Genomic DNA, 22,781 nt, shown 5'->3' with positions numbered 1-22,781 from the left:
TCTAAATGAAAGAAAGTTGAGTCGTTGTCTGTGGATTTCTCCAAAGCATTTAATGGAATTTGAGGTATCACCAGCTTTTCCTCTGTAGTTGGGGAAGAAAGTCAAACAAAATAAACTAAAGTTACTGTATAGAGCTGCCCATTTTAGTCACATACTATCTTGCAGGTTGAATTCCACTAAAAATCAACCAGTATGGCTGGAATAGGCTGGTATGAAAATGGTCCCATGAGAATGGCTCATATATCAATTTGAGCTTCCTGCCTAGAACCTGGTAATCTGCAAAGTAAATGATTGCCCATTTAAGGAGAGTAAAACATTCATTATAGCCTTCAAATTTGGGCTAAGTCAATATGATTTCTAAAGAAGTTATACTTCGTGCCCTAAGAGCTAAAAGCCTACCTATTTTAAGTGTCAGATATTTAGGTTTTAGTTTTTCTGATCTATATTACTCTTAAGAATGTTGGGGTGCTTTTTTAGTATGTCACTTTTTGTGAGCTTGCAATCTTATGAAAATATAATCAAGAAAATTTGAATTTACCTCTCAAAATTCTTTTTTTTTTAAAAGGTACAATAAACTTTTTACATGCCGATTGTGACAAATTTAGACATCCTCTTCTGCACATACAGAAAACTCCAGCAGATTGTCCTGTAATCGCTATTGACAGCTTTAGGCATATGTATGTGTTTGGAGACTTCAAAGATGTATTGTAAGTATTCATTTTGTTGTTTAAAAATTACTGAGATGTGTCTCAAAAATGAACTTAAAATAGTTGCTTGAATATTTTAAATAATCCTATGTTGGAACAGTAGGACTCTGTTAACTGGATGGGAGAGGTTTGGGTGACTGCTGCTTTTTTTTCACTATAGAGTGTGGTATAATTATGAACATTATGGTATACCCTTGTAGAAATACCAACATTAAGTGATTAGGATTGATAATGAATGCTTGGATGATTAATGATTAATGCTTGGGAATCAGTCTCAAAGAACATTTTTGTCTTGTGAGAAATTAGCTTTTCACTGAGTTTGGTCTTTGCCAAGCACATCAAGAAAAACAGCTTATAACCTTTGGGCAGGGTAAAGGAAATTGTGTAATAGTGCTGTTCATTCGTGACTGCACCTAGCAAGAACATTAGTAGTATTTATGAATCTTGCTATTACTAGGCATTTCTAATGGCATATAGCTATGAACTGTTCCAAGAATAGGTAAGCTTTCTGACTCAATTCTCAGATATTTAGAGTATTAATATATGTATAAGCCTTGTAGGTACTACAGATACTGAATTTTTATCAGCTTTGTGAGGTGTTAAATACAGTGGTTAAAAATGTAGATTTTTTTATATGAAAAGTTTAAGCAATACAGGTATTCAAATTAGACATTTTATTTTGAAAATTCATTTAAATGCCATTTTTATCTCAAAAGATTAAATTACACAGTTAGAGGATGATTTGTAGTCCTATGGCAGAATGAATTACCCCACTCAGTTCTAAATATTTCAGTGGAGATGTGGTTGTTTGGTAGAAGATTCCCAATCCTAAAATTATCTAGGAAGCCTAGATTTGAGTCCTACCTTGGGAAAGTCACTTAACTTCTCTGTTCTTGTTTCTTCATATATAAAAAATGGTTAATGATACCACCTACCTAACGGGATTGTTGTAAAAATTGATGAGAGATAATGATTATGTTATAAACCATAAAGTAGTAACAAATCTTAGTTGTTCTTACTTTATCTATGCTCAGAAAGATACCATTCAACCTATCAATTCATTAAATATTTAGCTATCTCTTCTGTATGACAGATATTGTGCTAAGAACCAAGGTTTTTTACTAAGACTGGGTCCCTGCCCTCAGAGAACTCATAACCAAGTGGAGGAAAGGGACAACCAGCTTAACAGGCAATTATGTTTTATTAAGGGATAAGTGCTCTGACAGAGATCAACAGAGTAGTACCTGATCCAGGATTTCTGGCAATATTGATGCCCAAGGTAGGTATAAAGTTTTGTAGAAGTTTATCCCGGAGGTGAGAAGGAGACAGGGCTTAGAGAAAGGTGACATTGGCAGGAACAAGTTCAAGCGCTGTTGGTGAATATAAGTGGAAAGGCGAATGCTGAGGAATGAGGTCAAGAGAACTAATTCATGGAAGTCCTTACATGCTGTGTTAAGGAATTTTGACTTTATCCTGAAAACCATCAAGAGCTAATGAAAGGTTTTAATCAGGGAGTGACATAATCAGATTGTTTTTTAAAGATTACTCTGGCTGCAATCTGGAGAATAGATTAGAGGGGGTCAAAATAAAATCTAGGTGACTGTTCAGTAATCTAGTCAAGAGTTGATTATGAAAGTTAGTCTCAGTGGACATCAGCAAGATGACAGAAAAGGACTTTCCATGTTCCTCTCACACAGAAACATCAAGTTGAACATACATCTATGCACAAAAATACCTTTACAAGAGCTAAGGAAACCAGGTCAGAGATTACAGTACCTGAGTGTAGTAAAGAAATGATGCATTGAAGAGTCTAAAAAGGACAGTTTTATACTACTTGCACCACCCCTCACCCAACCCCAGGCAGCACAGTATGGAGAGAGATACCCTTCATGTGGGCAAAGGAGAAGGAAGTTAGCACTAAACTTTTCCTCAGACCCTAACACTTGGCTTGTCCTGGTAAAACTCAGTGCCAGAAAGGCTTCTGTAGCCCCAGACTCCAGGCTGGTACCCATGGACCGAGCATGTAGTCCCACCATGGTGCCAGGCTAGATCTCAAAGCCCCAGGTTGGATTCCAAAGCTGCAGGCCCCAGGCCTGCCCAGCAGACTCAGTCTCTGGATCTACTTCAGCACCAGGCCAATCCCAGTGACTCCAGGCTCCAGACCAGCTGCCCACAGCCCTAATCATCAGGCTAGCACCCACAGACCAAGGGTTTAGGCTTATCCTAGTAGACTCCAGTGATGGACCAGCCTCCATGGACCCAAGTTCTAGGAACATACTTGTGGATCCAGGTTTCAGACTGGCCCCTGAAGCCCCAGGACCCAGGCTAGATTTTGCAGACCTGACTCCAGGCCAGCACCTGCACACTCAGCCTCCAGGCCAACACAAGTAGTCCCAGGCTCTAGCCAGACTCCAAAGCCCTAGGCTTTCAGCAAGCCTCAATGGCTTCAGATACCAGGCCAGCAACCATGAACCTATACTCCAGACAAGCTGCCATAGATCCTGATTCCACACCTGCCCCAGCACTAGGTCAACTGCAGGTTCCAAAGACCTAAGATCTAGGTTTGCTCCAGTAAACACAGAGTCCAAGTTCACCCTAGTAGGCCCTGGTTCTAGGCCAGTCTCCACAGACAGAGGCTCCAGGACTACCTCTGCAGACCCAGGCTCCAGGCCAGTCCCCTGTGGACTCTTGACCCAGACCCACTCCCATAGACTCAGCCTATCCCAGTGGACCCAAGCACCAGGCTCATCCCAGTGCCTGGCTGGCCCCTGTAGACTCAAAGGCCCACCCCAGTGCCAGGTTAGCTCTAGTGGACCCAGGCTTCAGGCCCACCCTGTTAGATGCAGGCCCATTCCACAGAACCAGTCAACAGCTCCACTCCAGTGGACCCAAGTTTCAGGCTTAACTCCATGGAACCAGGCACCGAGCTCACCCCCTTGGTGACCCAGGCACCGGGCCAGCCAGTGTGAAGACACTTAAGAGCAAGCCAACCTATGAACCATACCAGGCAGCTGGACTAGAATCCCTGAATGGACTGACTAGTGAAGGGCTTTCCCAGACAAAGCAAGTCAAAGACTAAAATAAGTCTCTACATCTTCAAATGCCCAGACATCAATGTAAGGCAATAAGAAATGAAAAACCAAGGAGACATAAACATAACATCACCCAAAGAGCACAATAATCTCCCAGAAGCTGACCCAAAGAAATGGAGATGTATGAACTGCCTGACAAATAATTCAAAATCATTGTTTTAAAAAGTAACATCCAGGAACTTCAAGAAAATACTGAGTATTCAATGAAATCAGGAAAACAAGTTACCAAAATGAGAAGTTTACCAGAGAGATTGAAATTATATATTTCTTAAAAATTAAACAAATTCTAGAGCTGAAGAACACAATGAATGAAAAGAAAATGTAACAGCATCGCCAACAGAATTGAACAATTAGAAGAATTTAAACCTGAATATACAGGTTATTTGAAAACATACAGTGAAAGAAGAAAAAAAGAATGAAGAAAGTTTATGGAATTAATGGGACAGCACCAAAAGAGTAAATATTCAAGTTATAGGAGTAAATGAAGGAGAAAGGAGAAACAAAGGGGTAGAAAACTTATTTAAAATGAGAAAAGCTTTGCAAATCTGAGGAAAGGTATAAGTATCTAGGTACAGGAAGGTCAAAGAACTCCAATCAGCTTTAGTTCAAAGACTACACCAACACATAAACTGCTGAAAATCAAGGACAAAGAGAGATTCTGAAAGCAGTAAGAGAAGAGCAAATGACATGTAAAGGAGTTCCAGTACAGCTAGCAGCAGTTTTCTCAGCAGAATCCTTAAAGACCAGAAGAGAGTGAGATGATATGTTCAAAAGTACTTAAGGAAGAAAACTGCCAACCAGCAATATTATATTAATACCTAGCAAAGCTGTCCTTCAGAAATGAAAGAGAGCTAAAGACTTTCCCAGATGAACAAAAGCTGAGGGAGTTTCATCAGACCTGTCTTAAAAGGAATGCTAAAAGGGAGTTCTTCAGGCTGAAAGAAAAGGACAGTAAGTACTAACATGAAAACATGAAAGTATAAAACTCAATGGTGAAAGTAAGTATACAGTCAAATTCAGAATACTCTAAGCCTGTAATTGTGGTATATAAATCACTTATAGCTTTGGTATGAAGGATAAAAGAACTATTAAAATAATAATAGCTACAATAATTTTAGGGATACACAGTATAAAAAGATGTAAATTATGACACCAGAAATTTAAAATGTGAGGAGGGTAGAGTAAAAGTGTAGTTTGTGTGTGTGTGTGTGTGAATAAAGTTTTTATCAGCTTAAAATAGCCTGTTTTGAGCACAGGACATAGTGAAGAAGTATACAAAATAAAATAAAAATTAATACCCTATTATGATTATATTTTATGTAAATCTCATGGTGACCACAAAGCAAAAAAACTTTAGTAAATACACAAAAGATAAAAATTAAGGAATAAAGCATACCACTAGAGAAAATCACCTAAGCGCAAAGGCAGACAAGAAGAGAGGAAGAAAACAACAAAGGATCTACAAAACAACCAGTGAACAATTAACAAAATGGCAGTAGTAAGTCTTTACCCATCAATAATTATTTTGAATGTTAATGGCTTAAATTCTCCAATCAAAAGACATAGAGTGACTGAATGGATAAAAAACCAATACCCAAGTATAAACTGCCTACAAGAGATTCACTTCACCTATAAGGGACACAGGTAGACTAAAAGTGAAGGGAGGTAAAAAGATATTCTGGACATGGAAACCAAAAGAGAGCAGGGTAGCTATAATTATATAGCATTTAGGTCAAAAACTGTAAAACAAGGTCATTATATAATGATAAAGGGGTCAATTCAGCAAGAGGATATAATTAAAATATATATGCATGCAACATTGGAACACCAAAATATATAAAGAAAAGATTAATAGATCCGAAAGGAGACTATAGTACAGTAATAATAGGGGACTTCAATACCCTACTTTCAGCAAGGGCCACATCATCCAGACGGAAAAATAGGGAAAGTTTGGATTTCCACAGTTTTAGCTCAAATGGACGTAACAGACTTACATAGAACATTCTATTCAACTGAAGCAAGATACACATTCTTCCAAGTGCCCATGGAACATTCTTCAGGATAGATCATATGTTAGGCCACAAACAAGTCTTATCAAATTTAAGAAGATTAAAATTGTATCAGATATCTTTTCTGACCACAATGGTATAAGCTAGAAATCAATAACTGGGAGTAAATTGGAAAATTCACAAATACATGGAAATCAAACATGTTCCTGAATAACCAGTGGAGCAAAGAAGAAATTAAAAGGGAAATTTAAAAATATCTTGTGAAAAATGGAAATGGAAATAAAACATACCAAACAAAACTTATGGGAAGCAGCAAAAATAGTTTTAGGAAGTTAGTTTTACAGTAATAAACGCCTACATCAGAAAACAAGAAAGATCTCAAACCTAACATTGTATCTCAAGGAACTAGAAAAAGAACAAACCAAGCTCAAATTTAGTAGAAGGAAGAAAATAATAAAGATCAGAAGAAATAAATGAAATTGAGATTAGAAAAACAATAGAAAAGAGCAACAAAACTATGAGTTGGTTTTTTAAAAAGATAAAATTTAAAAACTTGCAGCTAGAAGAAAAGAGAGAAGGCTCAAAAAATAAAATAAGAAATGAAAGAGGAGACATTACAAGTGATACCACAGAAATACAAAAGAATAAGAGGCTACTATGAATAATTATGTGTCAACAAATTAATAACCTAGAAGAAAATACTAGACACATACAATCTACCAAGGCTGAATCATGAAACAGAAAATCTGAACAGACCAACAGCAACCAATAACAAATAAGAAATTGAATCAGTAATGAAAAGTCTCCCATCAAAGAAAAGCCCAGGACCCGATGACCATTCTTTCTAAAACTACCAAAAAATTGAAGAAGGGAGAAACCTTTTTTTTTTTTTTTTTTGATACGGGATCTTGCTTTATCGCTCAGGCTGGCGTGCAGTGGTGCAATCATAACTCACTGCAGCCTCAAATTCCTGGGCTCAAGTAATCCCACCTCAAGCCTCCCGAGTAGGTGGCATTACAGACATGTGCCACCATGCCCAGCTAATTTGTTTTTGCTTTTGTAGAGACAGATTCTTGCTGTTTTCCAGGCTGGTTTCAAGTTCCTGGCCTGGCCTCAAGTGATCCTCCTACTTATGGCCTTCCAAAACACTGGGATTAGAGACATGAGCCACTGCACCAGCCTGGGAGAGCACTTTTAAACACATTCAAAGTCAGACTAGGACACTATAAGAAAAGAAAATTACAGGGTAATATCCTTGATGAATATAGATGCAAAAGTCCTCAACAAAATCCTAGCAAACTAGAGACCCTGGTTATGGTCAATTGATTTTTGACAAAGGTGCAAAAGGTGCACTTTTCCCAGCATCAAAAAGAGAAAAGAGAGTCTCTTCAATAAATTGTGCTAGGAAGAGTGGGGGAAAATTGGATATCCACATGCAGAAGAATGAAATTAGACCCTCATCTCACCCCATATGCAAATATCATCTCAAAATAGATTAAAGACATTAACATAAGATCTGAAATTATTTAAGAGTACTGAAGAAAACAGGGGAAAGCTTCATGACATTAGTCTGGGCCACAAATTTTGGATATGACCTCAAAAGCACAGGCAATAAAAGCAAAAATAGAAAAATTGGATTACATCAAACTAAAAAGCTTCTGCACAGTGAAGGAAATCTACAAAGTGAAAAAAACAACCTACAGAATGGGAAAAAGGATTTGCAAACCATACATCTGATGAGGGGTTAATACTAAAAATATATAAAGAATTCAAACAAGTCAATAGTAAGAAAACAACCTGATTGAAAATGGGTAAGGCATCTGAATAAACATTTCTCAAAATAAGACATACAGGTAGCCAATAGGTATATGAAAAAGTGCTGAACATCACTAATCATCAGAGATGTTAGAATGGTGTCTTTGACAACCCACAGAGTGGGAGAAAATCTTCACAATCTATACATCTGACAAAGGACTAATATCCAGAATCGACAATGAACTCAAATCAGTAAGAAAAAAACAATCCCATCAAAAAGTGGGCTATGGACATGAACAGATAATTCTCAAAAGATACACAAATGGCCAACAAACATGAAAAAATGCTCAACATCGAGAGGACGGCCCTGAGCGGAGGGGGAGGGGCGGGGGCCGGGAGGGGTGGGGCCCGGGCCTTCTAGCACTGTAGGCGGTGCCTCCCCAACTGGATGTCCACGCCCCTGCTGCGGTGGGAACTTCCTCGCGCTCCCCGCAGGTGGTCATTTGCCACCTGTCCACGGGCCTCCCCCAAGGAGCTGCTGGAGGAGCAGCTGCACCCGCTGCCCGGGCACAACTACTTCGAGGTTTTCGCCGCCAACTTGGGATGCAGAATATAAGAAGTTTTTAGAAACCTACTGTGTGGAGAAAGAGAAGACCAGTGTCAACCCTGAGACTGCTGGGGGAGATGGAGGCGAAGACAAGAGAGCTCATTGCTAGAAGAACTACACCTGTTTTGGACTATATTAAAAATAGAAAATTAGAGAAGCAGAGAATGCGAGAAGAGAAGCGATTAAGAACGGAGGAAGAGAGAGTTAGAAAAGAAACGTTTGCAGGAAGAGGAAAAAGAAAAAGAAAGATGCAAAACAAAAAAAAAATTGCAGAGAAAGAAGTAAGGGTTAAGGTCACACGGCGGCAGTGACAAAGAGCACAGGGATGTGGAGAGATCTCAAGAAAAAGAATCTGAAGCACAAAGACACCATGTGGATGACAGCAGGAGGCACAGATCTCACCACGAGCCTGACCGGCTTTCCAGCAGGAGCGAAGACGAGCAGACATGGGGTAAAGAACCTGGCCAAGACAGAGGGAAGAAGGGGAGCCAGGACAGCGGGGCTCCTGGGGAGGCTGTGGAGAGACCGGGAAGAGCTCAGAGGTGTGAGGACGGTCCGGCACCCAGAAAGGAGCGACTGGCAAACAAGGACCGGCCGGCCTTGCGGCTGTATGATCCGGGAGCTTGCTTCCGAGCACGAGAGTGTGGCGGAAGCGGGAGGAACTGCAAGGCAGAAGGTTCGGGGACTGGTCCTGAGAAGAGTAGAGGAAGAGGCAGAGTGAGTCACTGCGCGCACCTGGCCTCCATGAACTAGCGAGGGCATCCCAGAAACATGTAAATGACCCCGAGTGTGACGGGAAAGGAGAACTTACTCCTTACCAGGAAGCTGGAAGCTAAAAATACAGAGGGTGACATAGAAACACGCAGAAACCATTCTAAAGAAAGTAGTGTCAAGTCTTAAATTGAACAGAATTCTCACGGATTTTACTATTCCTGTTATAAACTAGTATTTGTTGTTTAGCCAAACCAGAAAATGATTTCCATTGGACAGTAGAAAAATGTGTGTAAAATAGGGAAGAAAGTTAGTATGGGATCAGTGCGAGTCCTGAAGCACTTTCAGTGCTCTGAGAACGACATCCACTTTGGGTTTCATTTGTAAGCAGAAGAGCTGTCAGTCTCTCGTGCTTCTCTGTGGCCTCCAAGCCGTGGTGTCGAGTAAAGAGCAGTTGTTTGTTACAACCTTTGTGAGTCAGCCATGCCTGCAAAGTGTGCTGTGTTTTAGTCCTGGTAGGAATATATATACAACAGTTCACACTATATAAAACTCAGCAGCTTCAACTATTGCCCTTTCAACAGTTTTGCCACTGACTGGATGAAAATGGTTTCACAGTTTTTGGATGGATGCATTTGTGGTTTGTAACCGTTACGGTTTAAATCATCGTTTAAGAATTTTCCCAAATAACAGAAATTTTGTTCGGGAAGGGATAAACTAGGTATAGCATATAGAGCCTGTCTTTGAGTTTTAGACACTTTATTTGTAAATAACTGAAAATAGCTTTCTGAAACCGTGCATTCTACAATTTCTTCCTTTCAGTGAAATTATTAAATGTTAATGTATTTTTGGCACTGCGATTTTAACCATTTATTAAATAAAAATTTTGTTAAAAAATGCTCAACATCACTAATGGTCAGGGAAATGCAAATCAAAACTACAATGCAATAACCACCTTACCTCTGCAAGAATGGCCATAATAAAAAAATAAAAAAAATAGTAGATGTTGGTGTGGTAGGAACCTACCACATTGCTGGTAGGAATGTAAACTAGTATAGCCACTATGGAAAACAGTGTGGAGATTCCTTTAAGAACTGAAAGTAGAACTACCATTTGATCCAGCAATCCCACTGCTGGGTATCTACTCAGAGGAAAGGAAGTCATTATATGAAAAAGATACTTCTTACGCATGTTTATAGCAGCACAATTCACAATTGCAAGATCATGGAACCAACCCAAATGCCCATCAGTCAACAAGCGGATAAAGAAACTGTGGGGGGTGTGTGTGTGTGTGTGTGTATGTATGTATGATGGAATACTGCTGAGCCATAAAAAGGAATGAATTAACAGCATTTATAGTGACGTGGATGAGATTGGAAACTATTATTCTAAGCGAAGTAACTCAGGAATGGAAACCAAACATTGTATGTTCTTACTGATATGTGAGAGCTAAGCTATGCTATGAGGACACAAAGGCTTAAGAACGATGCAATGGACTTTGGGGACTTGTGGGGAAGGGTGGGAGCTGGCTGAGGGATAAAAGACTACAAATAGGGTGTAGTGTATACTGCTCGGGTGATGGGTGCACCAAAATCTCACAAGTCACCACTAAAGAACTTACTAATGTAACCAAATACCACCTGTACCCCAATAACCAATGGGGAAAAAAATAATGGCGTCTTTGTTTTGTCTTGCTATAAAGGAATACCTGAGGCTGGGTAATTTATAAAGAAAAGTGGTTTATTTAGCTTATAGTTCTACAGGCTGTATAAGAAGCGTGACACCTGCATCTGTGTAGCTTCTGTTGACGGCTTTTATGCTGCCTTAAAATGTGGCAGAGAAAGTCAAAGTGGAAGTGGGCACATGCAAAGAGGGACCAAACCTGAGGGGCTACCTGGCTTTGTAACAACCCACTCTCACAGGATCTGATTCGATCCCAGCAAAACTAATCCTATCTCACTAGAGCAAGACCTCAGCTACCATAAGAATGGCACCAAGCCATTCATGAGGGATCTGCCTCCATGACCCAAACACCTCTCATTAGGCCACACCTACCAGCACCTCCATGTTGGGGATAAAATTTCAAAATAAGATTTGGTGGAGACAAACCAACCATATGCAAAGCATAGAAGATGACTATTATAAAAGAGACAAAAGTGGTGATGAGGATGTGTGAAAAAAGGGAATCCTTCACATTGTTGGTGGAAATGTAGATTAGTCATTATGGAAAACAGTATGGAGTTTCCTCAAAAAAATAAAAATAGAACTACCCTATGATCCAGCAACCCCACTACTGGGTATCTATCCAAAAAATAGGAAATCAGTCTGTTGAAGAAATATCTGCACTCCTATGTTCATTGCAGCATTGTTCACAATAGGCAAGATATGCAATCAATGTAAGCGTCTGTCTACAGATGCATGGATAAAGAAAAGGTGCTATATATACACAATGGGATACTATTTAGCCTTAAAAAAGAATGAGATTCTGTCATTTGTAACAACATGAATGAACCAGGAGTGAACAGTGCGTTGAGTGGAATAAGAAGTCAAGCACAGAAAGACAAATACTGCATGATCTCACTCATATGCAGAATATTAAAAGTTGAACTCATAGAGGTAGAGAGTAGAATGGTTGTTACCAGAGGCTGGGGGTTATGGGGATTGGGGAGATTTTTAAAAAAGGAAACTTCAGTCTTTTAAAGGGCATCTATAAAGGACCTACAGCTAATGTCATATCTAATGATAAAGAACCAAATGCTTTTCCTGTATGATAGAGAACTAGGCAAAGATGTTCAATCTCACCACTTCTTTTAGTATTGTACTGGAAATCCTAGCAAGTACAATAGAACTAGAAAATAAATGAAAGGCATTCAGACCTGAAAGAAAGAAATAAAAGTAACTTTCTTTGTATATAACATGATTGTCTGTGTGGAAATTACCAACAAATCTGTTAAAGAGCTCCTAGAACTAATAAGTGATTTGAGCAGTATACAGGTTAACTTTTTAAAACATCACTTATATTTCTATACAAAGACAATGAACAATTGGAAACCAGGATTTTGTTTTAAGTTCCATTTATAATAACTCCAAAAGGAGGAAAAAAAAACTACCTAGATATAAATCAAACAAAACATGTGCAGGATCTGTATGTTGAAAGTTACAAAATGCTGCTGAAGGAAATCCAAGACAACCAAAATAAACAAGGAAGCATACCGTGTTCATGGATTACAACACTCAATACAGTCAACTTGACCTATAAATTTAATGTGATCCCAGTCAAAATCTCAGCTAGATTCATTGATATAGACAACCAGATTCTAAAATTTATATGGAAAGCTTAAACCAGAATAGCTAAAACTGTTTTGAAAAAGAAAGTTGGAGTATTCACATTACCTAGTTTTAAGACAAAATATACATCTAAGGTAATTAATACAGTGCAGTTTTGGTGAAAGAGTATGTACATAGAGCCATGGAAGAGAAGAGAGGGAGTCCAGAAATAGACATACAAATATAGTAATAGATTTTTTAAAAATTATACTTTAAGTTCTAGGGTACATGTGCACAACGTGCAGGTTTGTTACATATGTATACGTGTGCCATGTTGGTTTGCTGCGCCCATTAACTCATCATTTACATTAGGTATTTCTCCTAATGCTATCCCTCCCCCCTGCCCCCACCCCACGCCAGGTGCCGGTGTGTGATGTTCCCTGTTCTGTGTCCAAATGTTCTCATTGTTCAATTCCCACCTATGAGTGAGAATACACGGTGTTTGGTTTTCTGTCCTTGGGATACTTTGCTCAGGATGATGGTTTCCAGCTTCATCCATGTCCCTATAAAGGACATGAACTCATCTTTTTTTTGTGGCTGCGTAGTATTCCATGGTGTATATGTGCCACATTTTCTTAATTCAGTCTATCATTGATGGACATTTGGGTTGGTTCCAAGTCTTTGCTATTGTGTATAGTGCCGCAATAAACATATGTGTGCATGTGTCTTCATAGCAGCATGATTTATAATCCTTTGGGTATATACCCAGTAATGGGATGGCTGGGTCAAATGGTATTTCTAGTTCTAGATCCTTGAGGAATCGCCACACTGTCTTCCACAATGGTTGAACTAGTTTGCACTCTCACCAACAGTGTAAAAGTGTTCATATTTCTCCACATCCTCTCCAGCACCTGTTGTTTCCTGATTTTTTAATGATCGCCGTTCTAACTGGTGTGAGATAGCATCTCATTGTTGTTTTGATTTGCATTTCTCTGATGATCAGTGATGATGAGCATTTTTTCATGTGTCTGTTGGTTGCATAAATGTCTTCTTTTGAGAAGTGTCTGTTCATATCCTTTGCCCACTTTTTAATGGGTTTGATTTTTTCTTGTAAATTTAAGTTCTTTGTAGATTCTGGATATTAGCCCTTTGTCAGATGGGTACATTGCAAAAAGTTCTCCCATTCTGTAGGTTGCCTGGTCACTCTGATGGTAGTTTCTTTTGCTGTGCAGAAGCTCTTTAGTTTAACTAGATCCCATTTGTCTATTTTGGCTTTTGTTGCCATTGCTTTTGGTGTTTTAGCCATGAAGTCCTTGCCCATGCCTATGTCCTGAATGGTATTGCCTAGGTTTTCTTCTAGGGTATTTATGGTTTTAGGTCTAGCATTTAAGTCTTTAATCCATCTTGAATTAATTTTTGTATGTAATGTAAGGAAGGGATCCAGTTTCAGCTTTCTACATATGGCTAGCCAGTTTTCCCAGCACCGTTTATTAAATAGGGAATCCTGTCCCCATTTCTTGTTTTTGTCAGGTTTGTCAAATATCAGATGGTTGTAGATGTGTGGTGTTATTTCTGAGGCCTCTGTTCTGTTCCATTGGTCTGTATCTCTGTTTTGGTACCAGTACCATGCTGTTTTGGTTACTGTAGACTTGTATAGTTTGAAGTCAGGTAGCGTGATGCCTCCAGCTTTTTTTTTCTGCTTAGGATTGTCTTGGCAATGTGGGCTCTTTTTTGGTTCCATATGAAGTTTAAAGTAGTTTTTTCCAATTCTGTGAAGATGGTCATTGGAAGCTTGATGCGGATGGCATTGAATCTATAAATTACCTTGGGCAGTGTGGCCATTTTCATGATATTGATTCTTTCTATCCATGAGCATGGAATGTTCTTCCATTTGTTTGTGTTCTCTTTTATTTCGTCGAGCAGTGGTTTGTAGTTCTCCTTGAAGAGGTCCTTCACATCCCTTGTAAGTTGGATTCCTATGTATTTTATTCTCTTTGTAGCAATTGTGAATGGGAGTTCACTCATGATTTGGCTCTCTGTCTGTTATTGGTATATAGGAGTGCTTGTGATTTTTGTACATTGGTTTTGTATGCTGAGACTTTGCTGAAGTTGCTTATCAGCTTAAGGAGATTTGGGGCTGAGACGATGGATTTTCTAAATATATAATCATGTCATCTGCAAACAGGGACAATTTGACTCCCTCTTTTCCTAATTGAATACCCTTTATTTCCTTCTCTTGCCTGATTGCCCTGGCCAGAACTTCCACATTATGTTGAATAGGAGTGGTGAGAGAGGACCTCCCTGTCTTGTGCCGGTTTTCAAAGGGACTGCTTCCAGTTTTTGCCCATTCAGTATGATACTGGCTGTGGGTTTGTCATAAATAGCTCTTATTATTTTGAGATACGTTCCAGCAATACCTAGTTTATTGAGAGTTTTTAGCATGAAGGGCTGAATTTTGTCGAAGGCCTTTCCTGCATCTATTGAGATAATCATGTGGTTTTTGTCATTGGTTCTGTTTATGTAATGGATTACACTTACTGATTTGCATATGTTGAACCAGCCTTGCATCCCAGGTATGAAGCCAGCTTGATCTTGGTGGATAAGCTTTTTGATATGCTGCTAGATTTGGTTTGCCAGTATTTTATGAGGATTTTTGCATCCATGTTCATCAGGGATATTGGTCTAAAATTCTCTGTTTTTGTTGTGTCTCTGCCCAAGCTTTGGTATCAGGATGATGCTGGCCTCATAAAATGAGTTAGGGAAGATTCCCTCTTTTTCTATTGATTGGAGTAGTTTCAGAAGGAATGGTACTAGCTCCTCTTTGTACCTCTGGTAGAATTCAGCTGTGAATCCATCTGGTCCTGAACTGTTTTTGGTTGGTAGGCTGTTAATTATTGCCTCAATTTCAGAGCCTGTTATTGGTCTATTCAGGGATTCAACATCTTCCTGGTTTTGTCTTGGGAGGGTATATTTGTCCAGGAATTTATCCATTTCTTCTAGATTTTCTAGTTAATTTGCATAGAAGTGTTTATAGTATTCTGTGATGTTAGTTTGTATTTCTGTGGGATCGGTGGTGATATCCCCTTTATCATTTTTTATTGCGTCTATTTGATTCTTCTCTCTTTTCTTCTTTATTAGTCTTGCTATCGGTCTCTCAGTTTTGTTGATCTTTTCAAATAAACAGCTCCTGGATGATTTTTTGAAGGGTTTTTTGTGTCTCTATCTCCTTCAGTTCTGCTCTGATCTTAGTTATTTCTTGCCTTCCGCTAGCTTTTGAATTAGTTTGCTCTTGCCTCTCTAATTCTTTTAATTGTGATGGTAGGGTGTCAGTTTTCGATCTTCTCTGCTTTCTCTTGTGGGCATTTAGTGCTATAAATTTCCCTCTACACACTGCTTTAAATGTGTCCCAGAGATTCTGGTATGTTGTATCTTTGTTCTCATTGGTTTCAAAGAACATCTTTATTTCTGCCTTCATTTTGTTATGTACCCAGTAGTCATTCAGGAGCAGGTTGTTCAGTTTCCATGTAGTTGTGTGGTTTGAGTGAGTTTCTTAATCCTGAGTTTTAATTTAATTGCACTGTGGTCTGAGAGACAGCTCGTTGTGGTTTCTGTTCTTTTACATTTGCTGAGGAGTGCTTTACTTCCAACTATGTGGTCAGTTTTGGAATAAATGTGATGTGGTGCTGAGAGGAATGTATATTCTGTTGATTTGGGGTGGAGAGTTGTGTAGATGTCTATTAGGTCTGCTTGGTGTGGAGCTGAGTTCAAGTCCTGGATATCCGTATTAACTTTCTGTCTCGTTGATCTGTCTAATGTTGACAGTGGGGTGTTAAAGTCTCCCATTATTATTGTGTGGGAGTCTAAGTCTCCTTGTGGGTCTCTAAGGAGTTGCTTTATGAATCTGGGTGCTCCTGTATTGGGTGCATATATATTTAGGTTAGCTCTTCTTGTTGAATTGATCCCTTTACCATTATGTAATGGCCTTGTCTCTTTTGATCTTTGTTGGTTTAAAGTCTATTTTATTAGAGACTAGGATTGCATCCCTTGCTTTTTTTTGCTTTCCATTTGCTTGGTAGATCTTCCTCCATCCCTTTATTTTGAGCCTTTGTGTGTTCTACACGTGAGATGGGTCTCTGAATACAGCACATCTTGACTCATTATCCAATTTGCCAGTCTGTGTCTTTTAATTGGGGCATTTAGCCCATTTACATTTAAGGTTAATATGGTTATGTGTGAATTTGATCCTGTCATTATGAAGTTAGCTGGTTATTTTGCCTGTTAGTTGATGCAGTTTCTTCCTAGCATCAGTGGTCTTTACAATTTGACATGTTTTTGCAGTGGTTGGTACTGGTTGTTCCTTTCCATGTTTAGTGCTTCCTTCAGGCCTGGTGGTGACAAAATCTCTCAGCATTTGCTTGTCTGTAAAGGATTTTATTTCTCCTTCACTTACGAAGCTTAGTTTGGCTGGATATGAAATTCTGGGTTGAAAATTCTTTTCTTTGAGAATGTTGAATATTGACCCCCACTCTCTTCTGGCTGGTAGCGTTTCTGCTGAGCGATCCACTGTTAGTCTGATGGGCTTCTCTTTGTGGGTAACCAGACCTTTCTCTCCGGCTGCACTTAACATTTTTTCCTTCATTTCAACCTTGGTGAAACTGACAATTATGTGTCTTGGGGTTGCTCTTCTTGAGGAGATCTTTGTGGTGTTCTCTGTATTTTCTGAATTTGAATGTTGGCCTGCCTTGCTAAGTTGGGGAAGTTCTCCTGGATAATATCCTGAAGAGTGTTTTCCAGCCTGGTTCCATTCTCCCCGTCAGTTTCAGGTACACCAATCAAACGTACATTTGGTCCTTTCACATAGTCCCATATTTCTTGGAGGTTTTGTTCATTTCTTTTTACTTTTTTCTCTAAACTTCTCGCTTCATTTCATTAATTTTATCTTCAATCACTGATACTCTTTTTTCCAGTTGATCAAATCAGCTACTGAAGCTTGTGCATGCATCACGTAGTTCTTGTGCCATGGTTTTCAGCTCCATCAGGTCATTTAAGATCTTCTCTACACTGTTTATTCTAGTTAGCCATTCATCTTTTTTCAAAGTGTTTGGCTTCCTTGCGATGGATTCAAACATCCTCCTTTAACTTGGAGAAGTTTGTTATTACCTACCTTCTGAAGTCTACTTCTGTCAACTCATCAAAGTTATTCTCCGTCCAGCTTTGTTCCATTGCTGGCGAGGAGCTGCAATCCTTCGGAGGAGAAGAGGTGCTCTGGTTTTTAAAATTTTCAGCTTTTTTGCTCTGTTTCTCCCCATCTTTGTGGTTTTGTCTACCTTTGGTCTTTGATGATGGTGACCTACAGATGGGGTTTTTGTGTGAACGTCCTTCTTGTTGATTTTGATGCTATTCCTTTCTGTTTGTTAGTTTTCCTTCCAACAGTCAGGTCCCTCAGCTGCAGGTCTGTTGGAGTTTGCTGGAGGTCCACTTCAGACCCTGTTTGCCTGGGTATCACAACAGCAAATATTGTAGAACAGCAAATATTGCTATCTGATCCTTCCTCTGGAAGCTTCGTCTCAGAGGGGCACCCAGCTGTATGAGGCGTCAGTTGGCCCCTACTGGGGGGTGTCTCCCAGTTAGGCTACACGGGGGTCAGGGACCCACTTGAGGAGGCATTCTGTCCATTCGCAGAGCTCAAACACTGTACTGGGAGAACCACTGCTCTCTTCAGAGCTGTCAGATAGGGACATTTAAGTCTGCAGAAGTTTCTGCTGGCTTTTGTTCAGCTATGCCCTGCCCCCAGAGGTGGAGTATATAGAGGCAAGGAGGCCTTGTTGAGCTGCGGAGGGCTCCACCCAGTTCGAGCTTCCTGGCCGCTTTGTTTACCTAGTCAAGCCTCAGCAATAGCAGGTGCCCCTCCACCTTCTGGCTGCCACCTCGCAGTTCGATCTTGGACTGCTGCGCTAGCTAGCGTGAGTAAGGTTGCATGGGCATGGAAGCCGCTGAGCCAGGTGTGGGATATAATCTCTTGGTATGCTGTTTGCTAAGATTGTTGGAAAAGTGCAGTATTTGGGCAGAAATGTCCCGTTTTTCTGGTACCGTCCGTCACAGCTTCCCTTGGCTAGGAAAGGGAAATCCCCCAACCCCTTGTGCTTCCTGAGTGAGGCGATACCCCACCCTGCTTCAGCTCACCCTCTGTGGGCTGCACCACCCACTGTCCAACCAGTCCCAATGAGATGAACCAGGTACCTCAATTGGAAATGCAGAAATCACCCGTCTTCTGCGTTGATCATGCTGGGAGCTGCAGAGCGGAGCTGTTCCTATTCAGCCATCTTGGAAGGGTAATCTCAGTAATAGATTTTTTTAAAGGTGCTAAGGGCAATTCAGTGGAGAAAGGATAGTCTTTTCAACAGATGGTGCTAGACCAACTGAATGTCCTCATCCAAAAAAGAATTTCCTTCTATGAAAAATTAACTTAGAATTTATCATGCACCTATATGTAAGATAAAACTAGAAAACTCTTAGAAGCAAACATAGGAGAAACTCTTTATGACCTGGGGTTTCACAGAGAGTTCTTAGAGTATCAAAAGCACTATCCATAAAAGGAAATCATGTATAAATTGGTCTTAATCAAATTAAAAACTTTTATTCTGTGAAAGATACTGATAGAATGTAAAGAAGATATAGGGATAGCAGATAAACGCATGTGGAAGGTGCTCAGCATCATTAGTCAGTATATGTATTTTAGAATGCCTAAATTAAAATACTGATAATACAAGGTGTTCATGAGGATATGGAACAACTAGAAGTTTCATACATTGCTGGTGGATTACAACATGATACAGCCACTCTAGAAAACCGTTTACAGTTTCTTTAAAAGTTAGATATATACCTACCATATAACCTGGTATTTGTTCTAGACAAAGTTCACAAACACTTGTGCACAAATGTTTGTAGCAGTATTGTGCATAATCACCCAAATCTGGAAAGAACTTGAATGTCCTTGAATAGAAGAATGGATAAACTAATTGTATATCTACTCAATGGGACATACTATTCCGCAGTGGATAGAGGAACATATCTTTTTATATATACAAAAATGGATGAATGAATCTCAAATACAATATGCTAAGTGAAAAAAAAGCCATTCTTATAATTACATGTTGTATGATTTTGTACAAATGACAATCATAGAAGGTCAACAGTTGCCAGGGGTTGTGGGAAAGGGGAGAGTCTGACTTAAAAAGGGTGTTGGAATTGTTCTGTACCTGGTTTGTGGAGCGGGTAGCAAAATGCTATGCACATGTTAAAACTCAAAAGTTAAGCCTAAAAAAGTGAATTCTGCTGTATCTAAATTTTAAGAAATAATAAAAATACATATTACCTTGTATTCATTTGTTAAAGTTTGTTCATACACTTAACATTTGTGCATTTCACTATGTCAAAATTTTGTCTCACCTAAAGAATTGTAAATAAACAAAAAAGTAACTGGAGGATGGGAAACACTTAGGTGTTCTAATTAAAACAATTTTGCCCTAAAGCATGATGTATATCATTTTATTTATTATGGCAAGGGCCCATTTATTTTCCTGTTTAGGAGATTAGCATGTTGTCTGTTTTCTTGACAATTTATTGTTGATTCACTGAATGTTACTTCTTAATAATGATGGATAGTTTCTGGCCACAAGCTAGATAGCTCTTTTATAATCTGTTTTTCTACTGCATCAATTCAGATTCATCCTATCTCTTGTCTTTTCGTTTTGCACACAATTTTTTCTTTCATCTGTTAACAAGGGAAAAAAATCAACTTGGAAAAATGTGTTTTGAGTGTTTTCAATGAATTTGTCACATTTAAGATTTAATCATAAATTATTTCTTGACTAGCAGAAGCAGTTCACACTGTATTAGTTTTGATAATCTTTGGACCTCATAAAACAAACTAGCAGAGGCTTTATCTTAACATTATAGACCATTTGCAATGCTATGGATTGAATGGATATATTTTAGCACTTGCTGTGGGTGACAGTAGATGATGTCAGATTAAATTTAAATTGATCTCCTCTCAGTGTTTATCTCTGGTACATGTGCAATTACTTCAGCACCAGAGAACCTTTCAGAGGCATTCTGTCAATATAGCTACCTGACAGTCATTTGTATTTGTAAACTGTGCATTTGGCACCTGCTGGTCTCTGTTGCATTGGAGCTAGTGGGGAGCCAAAATGGGTATACAATGAAGTTATTGGTTGGTACAGCTCAGTGGGAGTTATTGAAGGGAAGAAATAGCACTTCCAGGACCTCAGGAGAGGATAAAAAGAAAAAGAAACTGGTAATATTAACTACAAGCCAGCTATTGTTTGCTACCAAAAAAATAATGATTTTAAAAGTCAATCAGTTCTACCCAAGGAATTAAAGTGTATGTGGACCTGCATTTTAATTCTTGTAACAGAATGAAAAAGTGTTTCTATTTAAAATATATAATTAATTTTTTAAAGCACTAAGATCTCAGTTAGAAGGCAGACAATTCATATGAGCAGAAATGTAAATTCAGAGAAGCAATGAAAAAATGCTTAATTTGTGAAGAAATGTAAATTAAAATGCAGGTATCTTTTACTTATCAAATTAGCAAAACCAATTTTAATTTTAAAAAGACAGACATGCTGGCAACACTTTAAAGAACAAACAGTAAAAACCAACTGATGTTTTATAGGTATAATTTGCTCACACTTGGTCAAAAGCTCTTATTTGTTAACCCAGTAATCCTACTTTATTGTATATAACTCAAGGAAATATTACAAAGAAGAAAGCTTGATATATAAATTTGCTTAGCTCAATATGGTGTTATCTGCTACAGTGCATTGTTTCTGTGCTGCAGATTTGCTCATACATGATTGGTAATTAAGAGAATAATGTCCATAGAAAATGAAGTTGTTTCGGTTCATATATCATTATTCTCAGAATGTCCTGAAGCCATCAGAATAAGATTTGTCTTTTTCTTTTTTTTTTTTGAGGGGGGGGACAGAGTCTCGTTCTGTCGCCCAGGCTGGAGTGCAGTGGCCCGATCTCGGCTCACTGCAAGCTCCACCTCCCGGGTTCCCACCATTCTCCTGCTTCAGCCTCCCGAGTAGCTGGGACTACAGGCGCCCGCCACCACACCAGGCTAATTTTTTTGTATTTTTAGTAGAGACGGAGTTTCACTGTGTTAGCCAGGATGGTCTCGATCTCCTGACCTCGTGATCCGCCCGCCTTGGCCTCCCAAAGTGCTGGGATTACAGGCGTGAGCCAGAGAATAAGCTTTTTCATAAAGAGAATGCCATAGGGGTATATGAAGACCTCCAAAACAAAACAGCTGAAAATCCTGAGGAAGTGCCTTTCTTAGTGTAAATAAAAGCTAGTTTAATGATCTTGAGAAGTGCTTTGCTTTTCATAATGTTAAGTTATCCAATGAAGTTGCATGTATGGTTTAAAGAAGTTATGAAGACATTTCCCCCTATGTTTAGGGAAAAAAACATGAAAATACTATGCCCTGGTTCAGGTTAATTTGATGAAATTGGTTTTTACTGTCTAGTGAATACCCTCAAGGACCTGGACCTCAAAAGTGGGCTCACAACCTTTATGTTAAGGCTGCAGAGGATCACCTGGTTGACACTAGGTTTAAATGGTGGTGGACATTGGATGGTGCTAATATTTTTATTACAGCTTGATAATGGTGCTTTGGTTACAAAGCTGTATAGTTTTAAGTGGTTAGCCCCTAACTCTTTTTCTTTTGAGCCCTGTTATTTTTAGTGTGATGTTGCAGAACAAAGGTTTTTTTAGTTACATATATGTAATTTAGGAAAATATATAAAGTGCCCATTAATTTAAAAAGGTTAAGAATTTGCGGTACAGCGTCTTGGTAGATTATAATGTGCCTTAATGATAAGCATGGAAAATTTTCTATGAAACAAGTACAGGAATTAGAATACAAAACTGAGTATCTGGATACTATGCTTACAATTGTGTAAAAATGTTTGACACATACCTGGCCTGCAATAGTTGTGGTAGGAGGGTGGGATTGTAGGTTAGCAAAATTTTTTTAATACTGTGAAGTTGGTAAAATAGAGGTAAGTCCATATTAACAGTTTAAATTTTATTTGACTATGGTTTTAGAATTCCTGGAAAACTCAAGCAATTTGTATTTGACTTACATTCTGGAAAACTGCACAGAGAATTCCATCATGGACCTGATCCAACCGATATAGCCCCAGGAGAGGTAGGACTCCTGTTTATTTTTCAATGGGAACTCTTTTTTTTTGTTTTTCAGTTAGCCTCAAAGAGAGTCTGAAGTTCTTGCATCGGCTTGAGCTTCAGCTTCTGAATATTTGTGTAGAGAAATTCTGAGTAGAAATTATCCTTTTAAATTAATTTTTAGTTTTAGGTCTTCAGAAAAGTTGAAAGGATATTATAACGTAGTTTCTTGATTGTATAAAAGTGTTCTGAATGTGACCTCTGTTGAATATGGCTATAACAGATTTAAATACAGTTGGCTTCAAATGGAAATAGGAAATAGGAATCTAAAACAGATAAATCAGTGAAGAAATCAGTGGATTCCAATAATTCCAAGCCTTCCTCTGTGGCTGGAAGATTGACCACACTATAAAGAAAG

General features: G+C 38.8%; 1 protein-coding gene and 1 pseudogene across 3 annotated transcripts in view; both read left to right on the top strand.

The window, feature by feature from the left end:
* Window positions 1–22,781, top strand: part of ERP44 (endoplasmic reticulum protein 44) — a 115,644-nt gene that overhangs the window by 90,766 nt on the left and 2,097 nt on the right. For both annotated transcript variants that reach the window (XM_003911445.5, XM_009188418.4), the window contains exons 10-11: window positions 566–707; window positions 22,286–22,388. In XM_003911445.5, the coding sequence (XP_003911494.1) occupies window positions 566–707; window positions 22,286–22,388 (245 nt within the window). The remainder of the gene's footprint in view (window positions 1–565; window positions 708–22,285; window positions 22,389–22,781) is intronic.
* On the top strand, window positions 7,958–9,846 carry LOC110741495 (annotated as a pseudogene). The gene has a single exon (XR_002517735.2). The product of XR_002517735.2 is annotated as a regulator of nonsense transcripts 3A pseudogene (transcript).

The sequence above is a fragment of the Papio anubis genome, chromosome 13, assembly GCF_008728515.1.
Source record: "Papio anubis isolate 15944 chromosome 13, Panubis1.0, whole genome shotgun sequence".
Taxonomy (NCBI): domain Eukaryota; kingdom Metazoa; phylum Chordata; class Mammalia; order Primates; family Cercopithecidae; genus Papio; species Papio anubis.
This window is presented reverse-complemented; position numbering and strand designations above follow the sequence as displayed.